Source organism: Rana temporaria, chromosome 9 (assembly GCF_905171775.1).
Source record: "Rana temporaria chromosome 9, aRanTem1.1, whole genome shotgun sequence".
NCBI classification, from domain to species: domain Eukaryota; kingdom Metazoa; phylum Chordata; class Amphibia; order Anura; family Ranidae; genus Rana; species Rana temporaria.
In genome coordinates, this window is record NC_053497.1 from 141,678,882 (window position 1) to 141,693,750 (window position 14,869).

Consider the following 14,869-nt stretch of genomic DNA (forward strand, 5'->3'; position numbering starts at 1 on the left):
GTACCATGCATACGGTTGTCAATCTCTCTATTGCCATCTGCTGCCTGTAGTGTATATTGCAAGCGTCTCTACGCTCCCGCCTGTGTCATTCTTTCGGCTGATGGCTCTCCACTGACATCTCGCGGCCTTGCTCTATATTGCACTTATCGCTGCTTTTTCGACGGTGTACTGCAAAGAGCGCGTTCCCTATACTGCCACCTGCCGCCCGTAGTGTATAACGCAGGTGGTTATGTACGTGCTCAGAGTGCCGTCTCTGTACTGCCCTCTGCTGTTTATTACAACGCCTCCCCACCACGTGTTCAGCCTGTATCTGTCTGCTGCCACCTGCTGAGCATTCTGCATATCGCATTTCGACCAAGTCAATGATGCGGCTGATAACCTAGCCACGCCCCCTGCCTAGGTCGCTTTCCGGTTCCGGTTGTGGGAGCCCCGGGGCTGCAGGTGAGACGGGCTCTGCTATCGAGGGATGTACAGCAGGCTGGGAGGAATATAATGAATGGGTCCATGCCTGTGCTGGAGGTGGCCGGCTGTCACATGGTGGGGGAGGGAATTTAGGAGACTATCGTCCTGGGGTGACGATAGTCTCCTAAAGTCTAGCAGATACATCTGGATGGAAGGTGCTGACTGTCAAGGGATAAATCTCCTCCCTTCTCTATCCTGCCTCTGAGTGGGTACACTAAGGTAAATCAGGGTTCTCAGAGCACCCCTTACATCAGAGGCCACAGTGTTCCCCCTTACATCAGAGTCTTCTCCGTACATCAGAGTTCCCCATTAGATCAGTGTTCCCAGAGCATCCCTTATGTTAGAGTCCCCAGAGTCCTCCCTTACAGTGAAAGGGAACTTTGTGGATTCAGATGTTAAAGGGGAACTCTGATGTAAAGGGGGACTCTTGTTATCAACTTCATTTGATTAGAAATGTTATTTAATAGCAAAATATATGTACAGTTTATGCTATAAAAAAAAAATTGTCGTGCGCGCTAAAGTGTTCAGGTTTAACCTGAAGAAAAGGTGGCAATCCTATGCTCAGATCAGATGAGACCAAAATCTTAGCGTTTTGCTTTTAGGCCAAAAAGTATGTGTGGTGGAAAACTAATACTGCACATGTGAAACGTGGTGGGGGCAGCATCATGTGGGGATGCTTTTCTTCAGCAGGTACAGGGAAGCTGGTCAAAGTTGATGGGAAGATGGATGTAGCCAAATACAGGGCAATCTTAGAAGAAAACCTGTTAAGAGTCTGCAAAAGACTTGAGATTGGGGCGGAGGTTCACCTTCCAGCAGGACAACGACCCTAAACATACAGCCAGAGCTACATTGGAATGGTTTAGATCAAAGCATATTCATGTGTTAGAATGGCCCAGTCAAAGTCCAGACCTAAATCCAATTAAGAATATGTGGCAAGACTTGAAAATTGCTGTTTAAAGGCGCTCTCCATCCAATCTGATTGTCGCGACCAGGCGTCAGGCTTGAAGGCCAATTGCAATTGCAGTTGCAGAACAGGTATACAGGCAGTCACTTCTGGCAGATAACACAGGCTCCCCTGAGGTGCGGAATCTAAGTACTAGCTGGTTTTCCCCAGAGCTCCTAAAGGTGGAGATGGATTTAGCTGCAAACTAGTACCAGGTCGCAGTCCTCAAGTTTGCCCCACCAGGGAGTGAGCAAGCCAGGGTCCAATAGCGGATAAGCAGACAAGAAGGAAACCGCAGCGTGGTCAGGAAACAAGCCAAGAGATCAATCATGAGTGGTTGCAGGTTGGGATCAGGCAGAAGAGTAGTCAAAGAACAGGCCGAGGGTCAAACACGAGTGGTTGCAGGTTGGGATCAGGCAGTTGAGTAGTCCAGGAACAGGCAAAGGGTCAAACACAGGTGGATGCAGGTTGGGATCAGGCAGTAGAGAAGTCCAGGAACAGGCCAAGGGTCAAACACAGGTGGATGCAGGTTGGGATCAGGCAGAAGAGTAGTCAAAGAACAGGCCAAGGGTCAAACACGAGTGGTTGCAGATTGGGATCAGGCAGTTGAGTAGTCCAGGAACAGGCAAAGGGTCAAACACAGGTGGATGCATGTTGGGATCAGGCAATAGAGAAGTCCAGGAACAGGCCGAAGGTCAAACACAGGCGGTTGCAGATACAAATGGCAGCAGCACAGACAAAATGGAAGGCACAATAACCTGGCAAAGAGGAAGTGCTGAGACAAGGCTTATATAGGAAGTTCATGGGAGGAGCAAGGGGTTCAAGGTTCAAGGCAATCAAGACACCAAGCAGAGTAGTCTAATGGATCAGAGGTTTATCTAGCAGATCAGGCAGGGAACTGTCCAGCATCCCAGATAGCTCAGTGAGAAAAGACAATGCCAGACACAGGAGAGGTCCCAGGTTCAAGCCCAGGTCCTGACACTGATAGAACTTGAGCTATTTTGCAAAGAAGAATGGGCAAAAACTTCACTCTCTATATGTGCAAGGGGGTGGAATACAAATACACACCACACTTTTCACATATTTATTTTATTTTATTTTATTTTATTTTTGGAAAATGTCAAGGGGTATGAATACTTTTTCAAGGCACTGTATATATATATATCGGTTGGGTTGTATTGTTTCCTGACAATGACTTGTATGTATCAGATTGTATGGTTTATGTTGCCGTTATTTATACAACATGTTGGATGCTACATTTCCTAAATAAAGAATTTGCTCTTTATAACCTAATAGACTTTTGGAATTGTTTCCTGTATTATCTAAATCTTAAGAAAATGGAATACACATTTAAAAATGAACTAAAAATGAATTCATCATTCAATGTATTTGTTTAAATGTGATCAGTGCAAGTACCCAAAGAGGAACTGCAGTCTGCTCACATAAAACATCTTTGCCGTTCTGAAGCTTCCCTCCAATCACTTTGCATATTATTTTATATATACTGTGATTCTGTACTTGCCAAATATGCTGCAGAAATCTCCCTCCAATAAGTCTGGCTGCAGCCATTTTAACTGTGGGCAGCTGAAGCTTCTGCCTGTTCACTTCCTGGATTTACACAGAGGCACACCTCCAGCTCTACAGCTCTCATTGGCCCACTTATGACTCATCCCCCCTCCCTTCCTGGCAAACTCTCACAAGAGTGAGAGAGAGCTGTGCACGATGCTTTTATTTCCCAGACAAGAAACAGGAAGTGGGCTGTATAAGGTATTTACTGGCAGATTTTTTTTTTTTTACTATCCAAAGTTAAAACAACAAGAGCAGGAGATTTAATAGATGGAAAGATGAAAAATTACTGAAGGTCCGCTTTAAATTTTCAGGGTGGGACCACCAGAGAGGGAAGTGTTACAGCTTTTTCTTCAATCTAGACTTAATGGGCCGGATTCACAAAGAGTTACGTCGGCGTATCAGTAGATACGCCAACGTAACTCCGAATCTAAGCCCGTCGTATGTTTAAGTGTATGCTCAAACTGAGATACACTTAAACATGCCTAAGATACGACGGCCTGCGCCGTCGTATCTTAGGGTGCAATATTTACGCTGGCAGCAAGGTGGCGCTTCCATTGAGTTTGGCGTAGAATATGCAAATGAGTCGTTACGCCGATTCATGAACGTACGCTTGCCCGTCGCAGTAAAGATACGCCGTTTCCGTAAGAGATACGCTGCGTAAAGATAAACATGCCCCCTAGGTGGCGTATCCAATGTTAAGTATGGCCGTCGTTCCCGCGTCGCAATTTGAAAATTTTACGTTGTTTGCGTAACTCGTCCGTGAATGGGGCTGGACGCCATTTACCTCCACGTCAAAGCCAAAGACGTCCTTGCCACGTCATTTAGAGCAATGCACGCCGGGATATTTTAGGGACGGCGCATGCGCAGTTCGTTCGTCGTGGGGACGCGCTTCATTTAAATGAAACACGCCCCCTCCCCGCCGAATTTGAATTCCGCCGGGTGATTTACGCCGCGCAAGACACCAAAACTGTAAGTACTAAAATGTTTTTTTTTACAGGAATGCGGGTCCACTTTAGGGGTGCGCGCTATACGCTGGAGCGCGCAATACCCCGATAAATGCGGTATATTTATTTCCTGTCCAAATGAGCATAAAGTTGGGAAATCCCAAGATGTACGCAGTGAGGGCACAGAGAGCATTACAACACCCAAGGCAGAGCTTCTAACCCTTCCTCGCATTATTCAAAACCTGGAGAAATGTTGGCTGACATTTGGGCTTTGATTCAAGTCATTAGAAAGCCAAAACTGATTTGTTTTGTATGGAGTGAGGATGGAGTGAGGTCTTAACATCCATGTCAGGTTTTTATTGCTAGATAGAAGCAAAAATGCTAATTAATTTGCGCCACAAAAATGTGATAAATAAATGGAGTCAATTAAGCTGCGGTCACTGTGATCACAGAACAGTGTGTAATATATATATATATTTATTTAGTGCTGGATGTCTGTACATTACAGTATATATTATTATATCTATTTTATTAGTGGGTGGGTGGTGGAACCAAGGGACGGTGCTCGAAGGTGGGTAAGGGCAAAGACAAGGGGCGACTCGGAAAGGGGGAGTTCCTGCGCTTATTCTCTGAGGAAAAAAGCCCTCTATTTTCTCTTATATTAGTGTATATTACTATTATCATCTCTTATATTAGTATATATTGTTATATCTCTTATATTAGTATATATTATTATCTCTTATGTTAGTATATATTATTATCTCTTATATTAGTATATATTATTATCTCTTATATTAGTATATATTATTATCTCTTATATTAGTATATATTGTTATATCTCTTTTATTAGTATATATTATTATCTCTTAGCTCCTGTCTGTACCATGCATACGGTTGTCAATCTCTCTATTGCCATCTGCTGCCTGTAGTGTATATTGCAAGCGTCTCTACGCTCCCGCCTGTGTCATTCTTTCGGCTGATGGCTCTCCACTGACATCTCGCGGCCTTGCTCTATATTGCACTTATCGCTGCTTTTTCGACGGTGTACTGCAAAGAGCGCGTTCCCTATACTGCCACCTGCCGCCCGTAGTGTATAACGCAGGTGGTTATGTACGTGCTCAGAGTGCCGTCTCTGTACTGCCCTCTGCTGTTTATTACAACGCCTCCCCACCACGTGTTCAGCCTGTATCTGTCTGCTGCCACCTGCTGAGCATTCTGCATATCGCATTTCGACCAAGTCAATGATGCGGCTGATAACCTAGCCACGCCCCCTGCCTAGGTCGCTTTCCGGTTCCGGTTGTGGGAGCCCCGGGGCTGCAGGTGAGACGGGCTCTGCTATCGAGGGATGTACAGCAGGCTGGGAGGAATATAATGAATGGGTCCATGCCTGTGCTGGAGGTGGCCGGCTGTCACATGGTGGGGGAGGGAATTTAGGAGACTATCGTCCTGGGGTGATGACGTCATCAGTCAGGGGAACCCGGGGTGTCGTCTCCTGGGGGGAGGGGCTCTTCTCATGACCACCCCTCCCTATACATCACATGGACTGTGCTCAGTACATAGAATGTATTATTATACAGCTCACATTACTGGTACGCCCCCTATAGGTTGCAGAGACAGCCCTCCCTGGTCACCTTCAGTGGGCAGTGCCACCGCTAAACACACCCCGATGAGGCCATGTGATGAGGGTGACCTCTCACCTCCCAGAAAAGTCACCCACCGCAGATCAGAGACATTGAGTCTAAGGGCCCTTTCACACGTGCGGACTGTATGTCCCTTTTTCATCCATCCGTCCGTGTTCATCCGATCCCCCCCATAGGGATGGGCAGGTGTTGCGTGCCATTCATTTCTGCTGGCACATACATGGCAACTGTGTCCTCATTAGGGCTCAACCGATTATCGGCATGGCCAATATTCTCATACTCTGACCACGGTGTCAGGGCTCAGCAGTCCTTGTATATCGTGGTCAGTGCACAGAGGGGAGAGGACACAGAGCAGGGCTCCACCCCCCGCTGACGGAGGCACATACTCTGACCACGGTATCAGGGCTCAGCAGTCCTGATATATCGTGGTCAGTGCACAGAGGGGAGGGCATAAACTGGTATTATCAGCCAGGTACTTCAGGTGATACGGGCGGTGGGGGCAAAGCACTGTACTGTATAACATGCTTTAAAGAAATAAGATAAGCTAGTCTAAAGGAGTGTTTCCCAACTCCAGTCCTCAAGGTGCACCAACAGGTCATGTTTTCAGGATTTCCCTCAGATGAAACGGCTGTGATAATTACTAAGGCAGTGAAACTGATCAAACACTTATGTAAAATAATGGAAAGCCTGAAAACATGACCTGTTGGTGCGCCTTGATGACTGGAGTTGAGAAACACTGATTTAAAGTGTACCTGTCCACTCATCACAGTGAAGGCGGACATGGCTGATTGCTAACTCAGGTCTTTGTTTATAACCACCAATTTGTATTCTGCTTTGGACAGAGTGAAAACGCCAAGCTCCCAGAATGCCTTTCCTCCACGGCTTCCGGAGGATAATCTTCGAATACCAGCCACTGGTAGATGAGCTGCTTGGTGCGGTGGGCATACAGGACCCGGATCAGGCAGAAGAGGCACCAGACACTGCCAGGTACACAACACACTGCAGTATAATAAAGAAGAACTAATGACAAATGTTTAAAAACATTCTTTACTTCCATTATATATTCATGACAAATCATATTATGTTTAAAAAAAAAAAAAAAAAAAATGTTTTTGAATATCTTTCCTACAGTTCCCTGCACAGTGGGCACCAGGCTAGAAGTGGAAGGTTATTCACCATAAGATAATCTGACAGTCTATACTTATAAAATAAGCTTGGCTGTGTTTAAAAATGTAATGTACAGAAATCTACAAGTTAGGGCTCTTTCACAAGGGCGGTCTGCCTGATGGACTCCGCTTTGCTCAGTGGGGGATCGATCTGTTGGTCCCCGCTGAGCAGGCAGATGACAGGTTAGTGTCCGCTCACTGTGCTGAAATTGACCTGTCAGAGCCCCGCTCTCCTCTATGGGGCGGTCGGATGAAAACCGAGTGCCGGTCCATTTTCATCCGATCCGCCAGACGAATGGAAAATAGGGTCTCCATCCGTCTGGATTTCACGGACAGTATCAGATATCAGCGGATGTCAGTGGACATGTCACCGCTGACATCTGCATCTCCATAGAGGTGAATGGGGGTGTCAGATCAGGTCCACCTGAAAAACTGACAGGCGGACCTGATTGGCTATGTCCTTTCCCTGTACTTTGACCACAATATATCAGGGCTGCTGATCCCTGACACCATTGTCAGCGTACATGCCTCCATTAGCCACAGCCCTGCTCTATGTCCTTTGTGTCCTCTCCTCCATCCTCTCACCTCTCTGACTGTCTGCGACCATACCCCCCCCGCTCCTGCTGCTCTCATACTTCACATGTGATATCATAAATATGCTTATCTGTACTGATAACACAGCGTCTTCCTGCGATCATGTGACTCCTCTGCTCTCTCTCCTCTCCGTCTGACGTCAGCGGCAGTGCTCGGTCCCACCCACTGGAACTGTCAGCCGGGCAGAGGAGAGGAGGCAACTGATCGCAGGAAGACGGTGTGTTATCAGTACAGATAAGCATATTTATGATATCACAGACACAGGGGAATTTATTGTTGTAATACAGAGGGGATGGGAGCTTTTTATACAAGTGGCTTAACAACCACTTTAAAGAGAGTTGGTAATAAGGGGTTAATAAGTGGGGGGGGAAGGTACCCAGAGAAGAAAAATGGTCACATGACTTCAATAGCAACCAGGCTTTCCTGCAGTCATGCAATTATGCAGGGAACATTCTGATGGATACTCCACATTGTGCTCTACGTTTTACAAATGATGTGTAAAATGCAGGTGCATTGTGGAGTAAACACTGCTGTGTCCTGTTGATAGCTGTATATACTCCCCTGTTGTACATCAAGCTTTAAAATTGCTATACACATTACCGAGGGCCGGCTGAGGAGAACCAAGATGGCGGCGCAGGACACAGCCTGTCACACCCAATCAGCAGCTCACTGCAGGACAGCACTGGATCTGCTGGGCAGGTATGTTTTTTTGAAGAGAACCCCACATAACAGATGTGATGAGCGGAGAAAAAGCCAGTAACAAGTGACGTTCCTCTTTACATTGTTAGTTAGCATGCCAGTATGAAATCCATCACAAAATGTACACTGCTTTTTGTATATCACATTTTTTTTTTGTTCTGATTGCCCTCAGTTACCTGGTCGGACACAATGACAAGTTTCTAGCTTTGAATGAACTTCTGGAGAGGCACTCTGACTCGGCCTATTACAAGGATGGGATAAGTTACTCTCTGCTAAAGGTGGCTGAACTGGGACTGGTCCCCGCTGCTGAAATCCTCCTGCAATACGGGGCTGATCTTAGCTTTGAGGGTAAGTATTCACCCCCCGAAGGCATGTATGTGTGAGAAATAAATATATTTAAAGTGCTTCTAAAGGCTTTTGAGTATTGGGGGGCTGCTGAACACAGAAGATGTTTTACGTTTATGCATTCTGTGTTCAGCAGCCTCCTCTTGATCCAGCGATGTGCAGAGAGTCTCGGCTATCCCCGGACTCCCTCTCCTTATTGGCTGAGACAGTTATTCATGTTTACAGAGACAATTTAAACTGGCAGGATATATTGGGATTCTGGTACAGCTCTCAGGGGATAGCAGCAGAAAGAAAACCTAAAAGTCTATATTTGCAGCCTTGCATGATATGCACAGATATAATCTTATCTCCACTTCAGCCCCATATGGATACAGAGGATAACAAAGCTGCCGTGTAGAGTTTAGTGCAATGTTAAAGGATAAGTTCATCTTTGTATAAAAAAAATAATAAATGTACATCTTTATGCAGGTAAAAAAATGTTCATTTAAGATTTTATATTTACTAGAAGCCTGCAAAGCATTGTACCTGCCATCAGCAGATGGCGGGTGCAATGCTGGTCTTTTGCAGACTGTTAGTTTACCTCTGATACAAGCAAGCAGTTTCAGAATGACAGGAAGCATTAATGAACTACCTAGAGCAATCACCGGCACCCAGGTAGTTCATTGAGAACTACAAACAGACAGTTGCATAGGTTGTCTGTACTTTTGTAGTTCACAGAACGTGAATGCGGGGAGAAGATGCCGCACTTGCTGTCCCAAGGGGGAATTGTAGGGTGGGGGGGTTTCTGCAACAGTAACCTGTTAGAAATGACACCTTGAATATGGGTGTAATATCTTACAAAAGTTGAACTTCTCCATTAAATATCACTTTACCTGCACAGGTATTATTATACAGGATTTATATAGCGCCAACAGTTTGCGCAGCGCTTTACAATGTAGGGAGACACAACACCAACAGTACAATTCAAAACAAGAGGGTTAGAGGAGCCCTGCTCCGGCGAGCGTACAATCTAAGAGGGAGGGGCTGGTGAAACAAATGGTAGGGACTGCGAGGGAAGAACTGATGAGGGAAGTAGAAGATTTGGTTGTTAGCTGGAGGCAGGATAGGCCACCTTGAAGACATGAGTTTTTAGGGATGGCCTAAAAGTGGACAGAGTAGGAGGTAGCTGGACAGTTTGGGGTAGTGAGTTCCAGAGGATGGGAGAGGCTCTGAAGAAGTCTTGGAGACGAACATGGGAGGAGGAGACAAGGGAGCTAGAGAGCAGAAGGTCTTGGGAGGAGTGGATTGGACGGTTTGGGAGTTATTTGGAGACAAGATTGGTGATGTAGCTGGGGCAGAATTGTTTTGAATTTTATTTGTTGGGCAATGGGAAGCTAGCGGAGAGATTGGCAGGGAGGAGAGGTGGACACTGTCTATGACACTGTCATAGACTTCTATTATATCCTGCAGGTGTAGTGCACTTTCAAAAAGTGCACCAAACCTGCCGGTAATAACAGAAGTCTATGGCACAGTGCAGGTAATCTGCTGGTGCACTGTGCCTGTGGATCAGTTTAAAAGCAGTCCAGTAACCATTGCAGAACAGATATGCCCATATAAACAGTGTGATTTTAGTAATAAACTTACCTTTTAATAATCGTCTTCTATTCAGGTATTGCCGGCTGTTGCTGTAGCAGGCAGAGTGCATTTGGTATCCCTCTGCCTGTGACAGGAGCCGGCACTATACAGGAATCATTGGCTTATGCGGCTCTGCTCCGCAGCCGATTGCTTCCCCTACCGCCAGCTTCATTCACAACACTGATGCTCTGGGATGGCAATCCCAGATCAGGATGTCGGGGGCCACATCAGAGGACTCCCCGGGCCACTGGTTGGGCATCCCTGGTCTAGGATTACACCTAGTACCTAGGTATGGGTTCTCTTGCATGCTTCTTTATTGAAAACTGAAGCAGCTCTTGTACAGGGTGAATATTCTCATAAACTGGAAGTTTTAACCTTTTCTTACTGTTGTTTCTTCCAGATCCAGTGACGTATTACACATCTCTACACATCGCAGTGCTGAGAAACCAGCCTGACATGGTGGAGCTGCTGGTGCAGAATGGAGCTGATATTAACAAAAGGGATCGGGTAAGACGTACTCTTTTATTTTTTATATATTTTTTATCTGGCTGTATTGCAAGTAAGGCTTCATTCACGCAGGCGCATATACCTCCCTGCGATCGGAATGACAGGTTTAGCCTGTCAAAATCCATGACATGCTGAGAGAGGCAGCGGTTGTACAGATCATAACACATGTCAGTGGTTACATCTGTAAAGGAAGGGAAGAACTCTTCAGTATATGTGCTTGCTATCTAAAGAGCAGGCACCTGACCATCTTGCATATTCTTTGGTTTCAGATCCATGAAAGTAGTCCCCTGGATTTGGCAAGTGAGGAGCCAGAAAGACTGCCCTGCCTTCAGCGACTACTGGACCTCAGCGCCGATGTGAATGCAGCTGACAAAAATGGTTAGTGAGTGACACTGTTGCCACCCTGAGACAGAATTAACTGGAAATTATGTTTACAATTTTCTTGGTGTGACTTTATAGTTCTCAAACTAGACTCTGCAGTACGCAGCTTAAAGTGGTTGTAAACCCTCTCCTAAAGCCAGTGACGTGAATAGCCTCAGATGATACACAAGGGAGTATAAGGTTATTTTTGCCATCTGTGTCCCATTCCAGGGATGTCACTTCCTGTCCCAAAGCCAAAACAGGAAGTGAGAGGAAATCCCTGGTTGTTACTAGCACTAGTGTCCCCATTGGAAGATATCCTCACTGTTCCTGTTCAGGGGACGTCCAAAGATTTTCTTTTACTTTCAGATTTGTTGATAACCGTAAATAGAACTTATAGTGAGGTGAACCTTCCTAATGGGGGTACAGACACCACTAAAGTTCTATCTGAAACTAAAAAAAACTTTTGCCTTTATTTTATTTTTACTTCATCTTTTTTTGCATTCCTATTTCATAGTCCAGAGGTCAGTTTAGAATCTTTGAGGTGGCCACATGTATTGAAAAAGTTTTTGATCTGCAACTGGAAGAGAAACTAAGGCATAGGCTCTATGTTACCTGTTGGTAATACAGGGCAAGTATGTGCTTTTACTTACAGCAACTAAACAGGTTTGTTAGCATCTGGTCCTTTTCTTATGCTGTTTTGTGGCTTTGTTTTTTGCTTTTATTAGTTTAAGCCCCAGTTCACACTTTGACAGTTTAAAATCGCATGACAAGTCGCACCCTATTTGTTCCTATGGAACCGTTCAGATCAGTGCATGAAGTCGCACAGATGTGGGCAAGCAGCACATGAAATCGCACTGACCCACGGATGTGGGTTTCAAAGCCACATTAAGTGTGAATCAGGGCTAAAGGCCTGTTAGTGTTGCTTTTTTTTTTCCTGGCCTACATGTTTGTTTGTTTGTTTGCTTTTTGCAGGTAAGACGGCACTGCTTCACGCCCTTGCCAGCAGCGATGGAGTTCAGATCCACAACACTGAAAATATCAGGCTCTTGCTGGAAGGAGGTAAGTGGCTCATTACTGGGGAAGTTTTCCATGGTTTTTGTGGTCGTTTATGGCGATGAGATCCCAGGTAGATTTCCCTGAGAAAATTTCTGATCTCGGCACATCCTAGTGAGCACGGTCATTCAACATTCTGTAAGAAGGGGATTGGAACACACACTGCCTCCTGTGCTACAAGCATTTATAGGGTCCTGAGCGTGACAAATGCTGGATTGCATATTAGCTTGTCAGTTCACCGAAAAGAGGGTAAAATATTAATTAGTTTTCTCATTTCAAAATAATATTCCATCTTTGTTGAAAATCCCAAAAAATTCTCACCAGGTAAACGCACGTTGCACGTATTTTTGCAGGAGAAAGAAATGTGCCCCCCCCCCCCCCCAAGGAGTTTGGAAAGCACCCGTGATCAGGAGTGCAATGCCAGACTCCTGGATCTGATACAGGCAAGGCCGGTGCTACCACTAGGTTTAATACCCTTTACAATGCATAATGACTGGAATAGTAATTACATTTTCTACCAGTATAATGTGAGATTGCCACAGCGATCTGAGTCGGAAGATCGGCCAACTCCTTCCCACACAATCTTCTGGGACACACCACAGGTCCCAGAAGACTGCAGAACTATACACAGCGCAACTCGCACATGTGCACTAGGAAACAGGCTGTTAGGCTACACTCCATGTTTCCCCTACTAGAGATGCCGGCACCTTCACTCGAAGCCAATTAAATAATTGCCTCAGTGAGGACATCACTGGATCCCTGGACAAGCAAGTGTCCTTCTATTAAAAGTCAGCAGCTACAGCATTTGTAGCTGCTGATTTTAATATAAGGGCACTTGCTTGTCCAGGGATCCAGTGATGTCCTCACCCGAGGCAATTCTTTAATCGGCTTTCTGGTGGGGGGGGGGGGGGCTCCTTTGTTAGATACTGGTAGATTACTTTGGTGTCCCCACAAATTTGAAGCTATTATAGGATTGGTAGCTGCCAAGCTCCTTCGGAGGTAGAGGCCGATATGAATGCGTCTACCTGCTTATCTTTACCTTAATGCAAATGAATACAATTTAAATTCTAGGTGTAGCAATCCATTGTTTTTCCCCTTTGCAGGTGCTGATGTAAAGGCCACCACCAAGGACTGTGACACCGTATTCTCCAGCATCATCTTCCTGTTAGGAGAGACGGTAGGATCCGACAAAGAAGAGGCCAAGCTGATCAATACCTTCTGCTTCCGGGTCAGCCAGCTCCTGATGTCCCACGGGGCCGACCCCAGTGACTGTCCATCTCATGAGTCCCTCACCCACACATGTCTCAAGAGCTTCAATCTCCACTTCCCTCTCTTGCGCTTTTTGCTGGAGTCCGGCGCGCCCTACAACTGCTCTCAGCATGGTCCTTCCTGCTGGTCCGGCTTCCACATCATGTTTGATAGGCTCTGTTCTTACCTGGGCAGCTGTGAGGACTGTGACTCTCTGGAACTGCTGAACAAAGCAGAAAGTGTGCTGGACCTCATGATAGCCCAGTCTCCTCTCATCTCCCTGCCCAGGAACTTTGAAGTAAACCCAGCGAGCTGCATTGTCCATGCAGATAGAGTGACTGTCCTATACCAGTCTCTGAAACAGCTGGAGCAGTCCCCTCCTTCCTTAAAGCACTTGTGCAGGGTCTTCATTCGCCAGAGGCTCAGACCGTGGCCTGTAGATGTAAAGGTGAAGGCTCTTCCCCTACCAGACAGGTTGAAGTGGTACCTCCTCATTCACCCCACTGCCTCCTCAGAGGACGATCTATAACAGCCTGGCCTGAAAAGACTCTACGCCAAGCTTAGGCAACCTTTGGAGGTCCAACTTCCAGCATGCTTTGGAGACTGACGGGTGGTCCAAGCTGGTGTTACCCAGTCCTATGATTCTGTGTGTTGGTGACACAAAATAATCATTTCAGCTTCCATAGCACAGAGACTTCCCCCCTCATCCTGCGAATCCCTCCTGTGTGTGACGTTATCATGTTGTTTGGTAATTGAAGGCTGATCCATTTCACCGATGCCTGTGCTGTCATTGCATGTGTCACATTCCCCATAGCCAAACCTCATAGGAATCCTATTTATTCCAATAAACAGTCATTTTCCATAGGATACTTTTATATCTATCGGTGGGTTTCCATTACCGGGCTAGGTCACCTCCAGTGGTAAACCTGACATGACAGCAGTGTATGAAAAGTAAGACATGGAAGTAATTTGTATGATATGAATGCCTTTTGAAAATGTTAATTATATGAAGGTGCTCCCATGCAAGAGTCATATTCTCTAACACATACCCAGGAATTTGATAAATGCTTGCATCAAGGCAGAATTAAATAAAAATGGTCAGTGCTTAGCGAATGTTTACTAAACTTGCACTGTTAAGGGATTATGGGAAATGCAGTGGAACCTCGGATTACGAGCATAATCCGTTCCAGGAAAATCCTCATAATCCAAAGTACTCGCATATCAAATCGAGTTTCCCCATTGAAGTCAATGGAAACTAAAATAATTTGTTCCACATTGACTTCAATGACATGCATTACTGCATTTGGCCAGAGGTGGGGGGGTGCTGAAGAGCCTCGGAAAGGCCAGACGACACCTCGGAAAGACTCTGTTCCCGAGCTGTCCTCTGGCCTTTCCGTGCATTTCCGAACGGCGCCATTCGGTTCCGGTGCCCCCCACCTCAGGCCAAACACGGTACTGCACACCGCTTTGGCTTGAACCCTGCTCGTTTTGCAAGACAACACTCGCAAACCGAGTTAGGATTTTTTTAAATACAGTGCTCATATTGCGAAACGCTCATTAACCGCGTTACTCGCAGTCCGAGGTTTCCCTGTAACCTAAAATCTATGTATGGGCGGACAGAATTCTGAATATTGGATGCAGCCATACAAGGGTCACATTGGTGCGTTTGTGGTAGTTGTACAATCAGATGTAGACTTAGATTACCTAAGATTGTCCAGCTTG

General features: G+C 45.9%; 1 protein-coding gene across 2 annotated transcripts; it reads left to right on the top strand.

Moving 5' to 3' along the window:
* Positions 1-5,135: 5,135 nt before the first annotated feature.
* ASB6 (ankyrin repeat and SOCS box containing 6) lies at positions 5,136-14,255 on the top strand. 2 transcript variants are annotated; one of them, XM_040324673.1, is made up of 7 exons: positions 5,136-5,238; positions 6,401-6,545; positions 8,190-8,365; positions 10,377-10,483; positions 10,753-10,861; positions 11,819-11,905; positions 13,003-14,255. In XM_040324673.1, exons 2-7 carry the CDS (start codon positions 6,424-6,426, stop codon positions 13,674-13,676), a joined length of 1,275 nt encoding a protein of 424 aa, XP_040180607.1. In that variant the 5' UTR covers positions 5,136-5,238; positions 6,401-6,423; the 3' UTR covers positions 13,677-14,255. The 2 variants fall into 2 exon arrangements, with proteins under 2 accessions (XP_040180607.1, XP_040180608.1); XM_040324674.1 differs by lacking the exon at positions 5,136-5,238 and adding an exon at positions 5,296-5,316.
* The last annotated feature ends 614 nt before the right edge of the window (positions 14,256-14,869 follow it).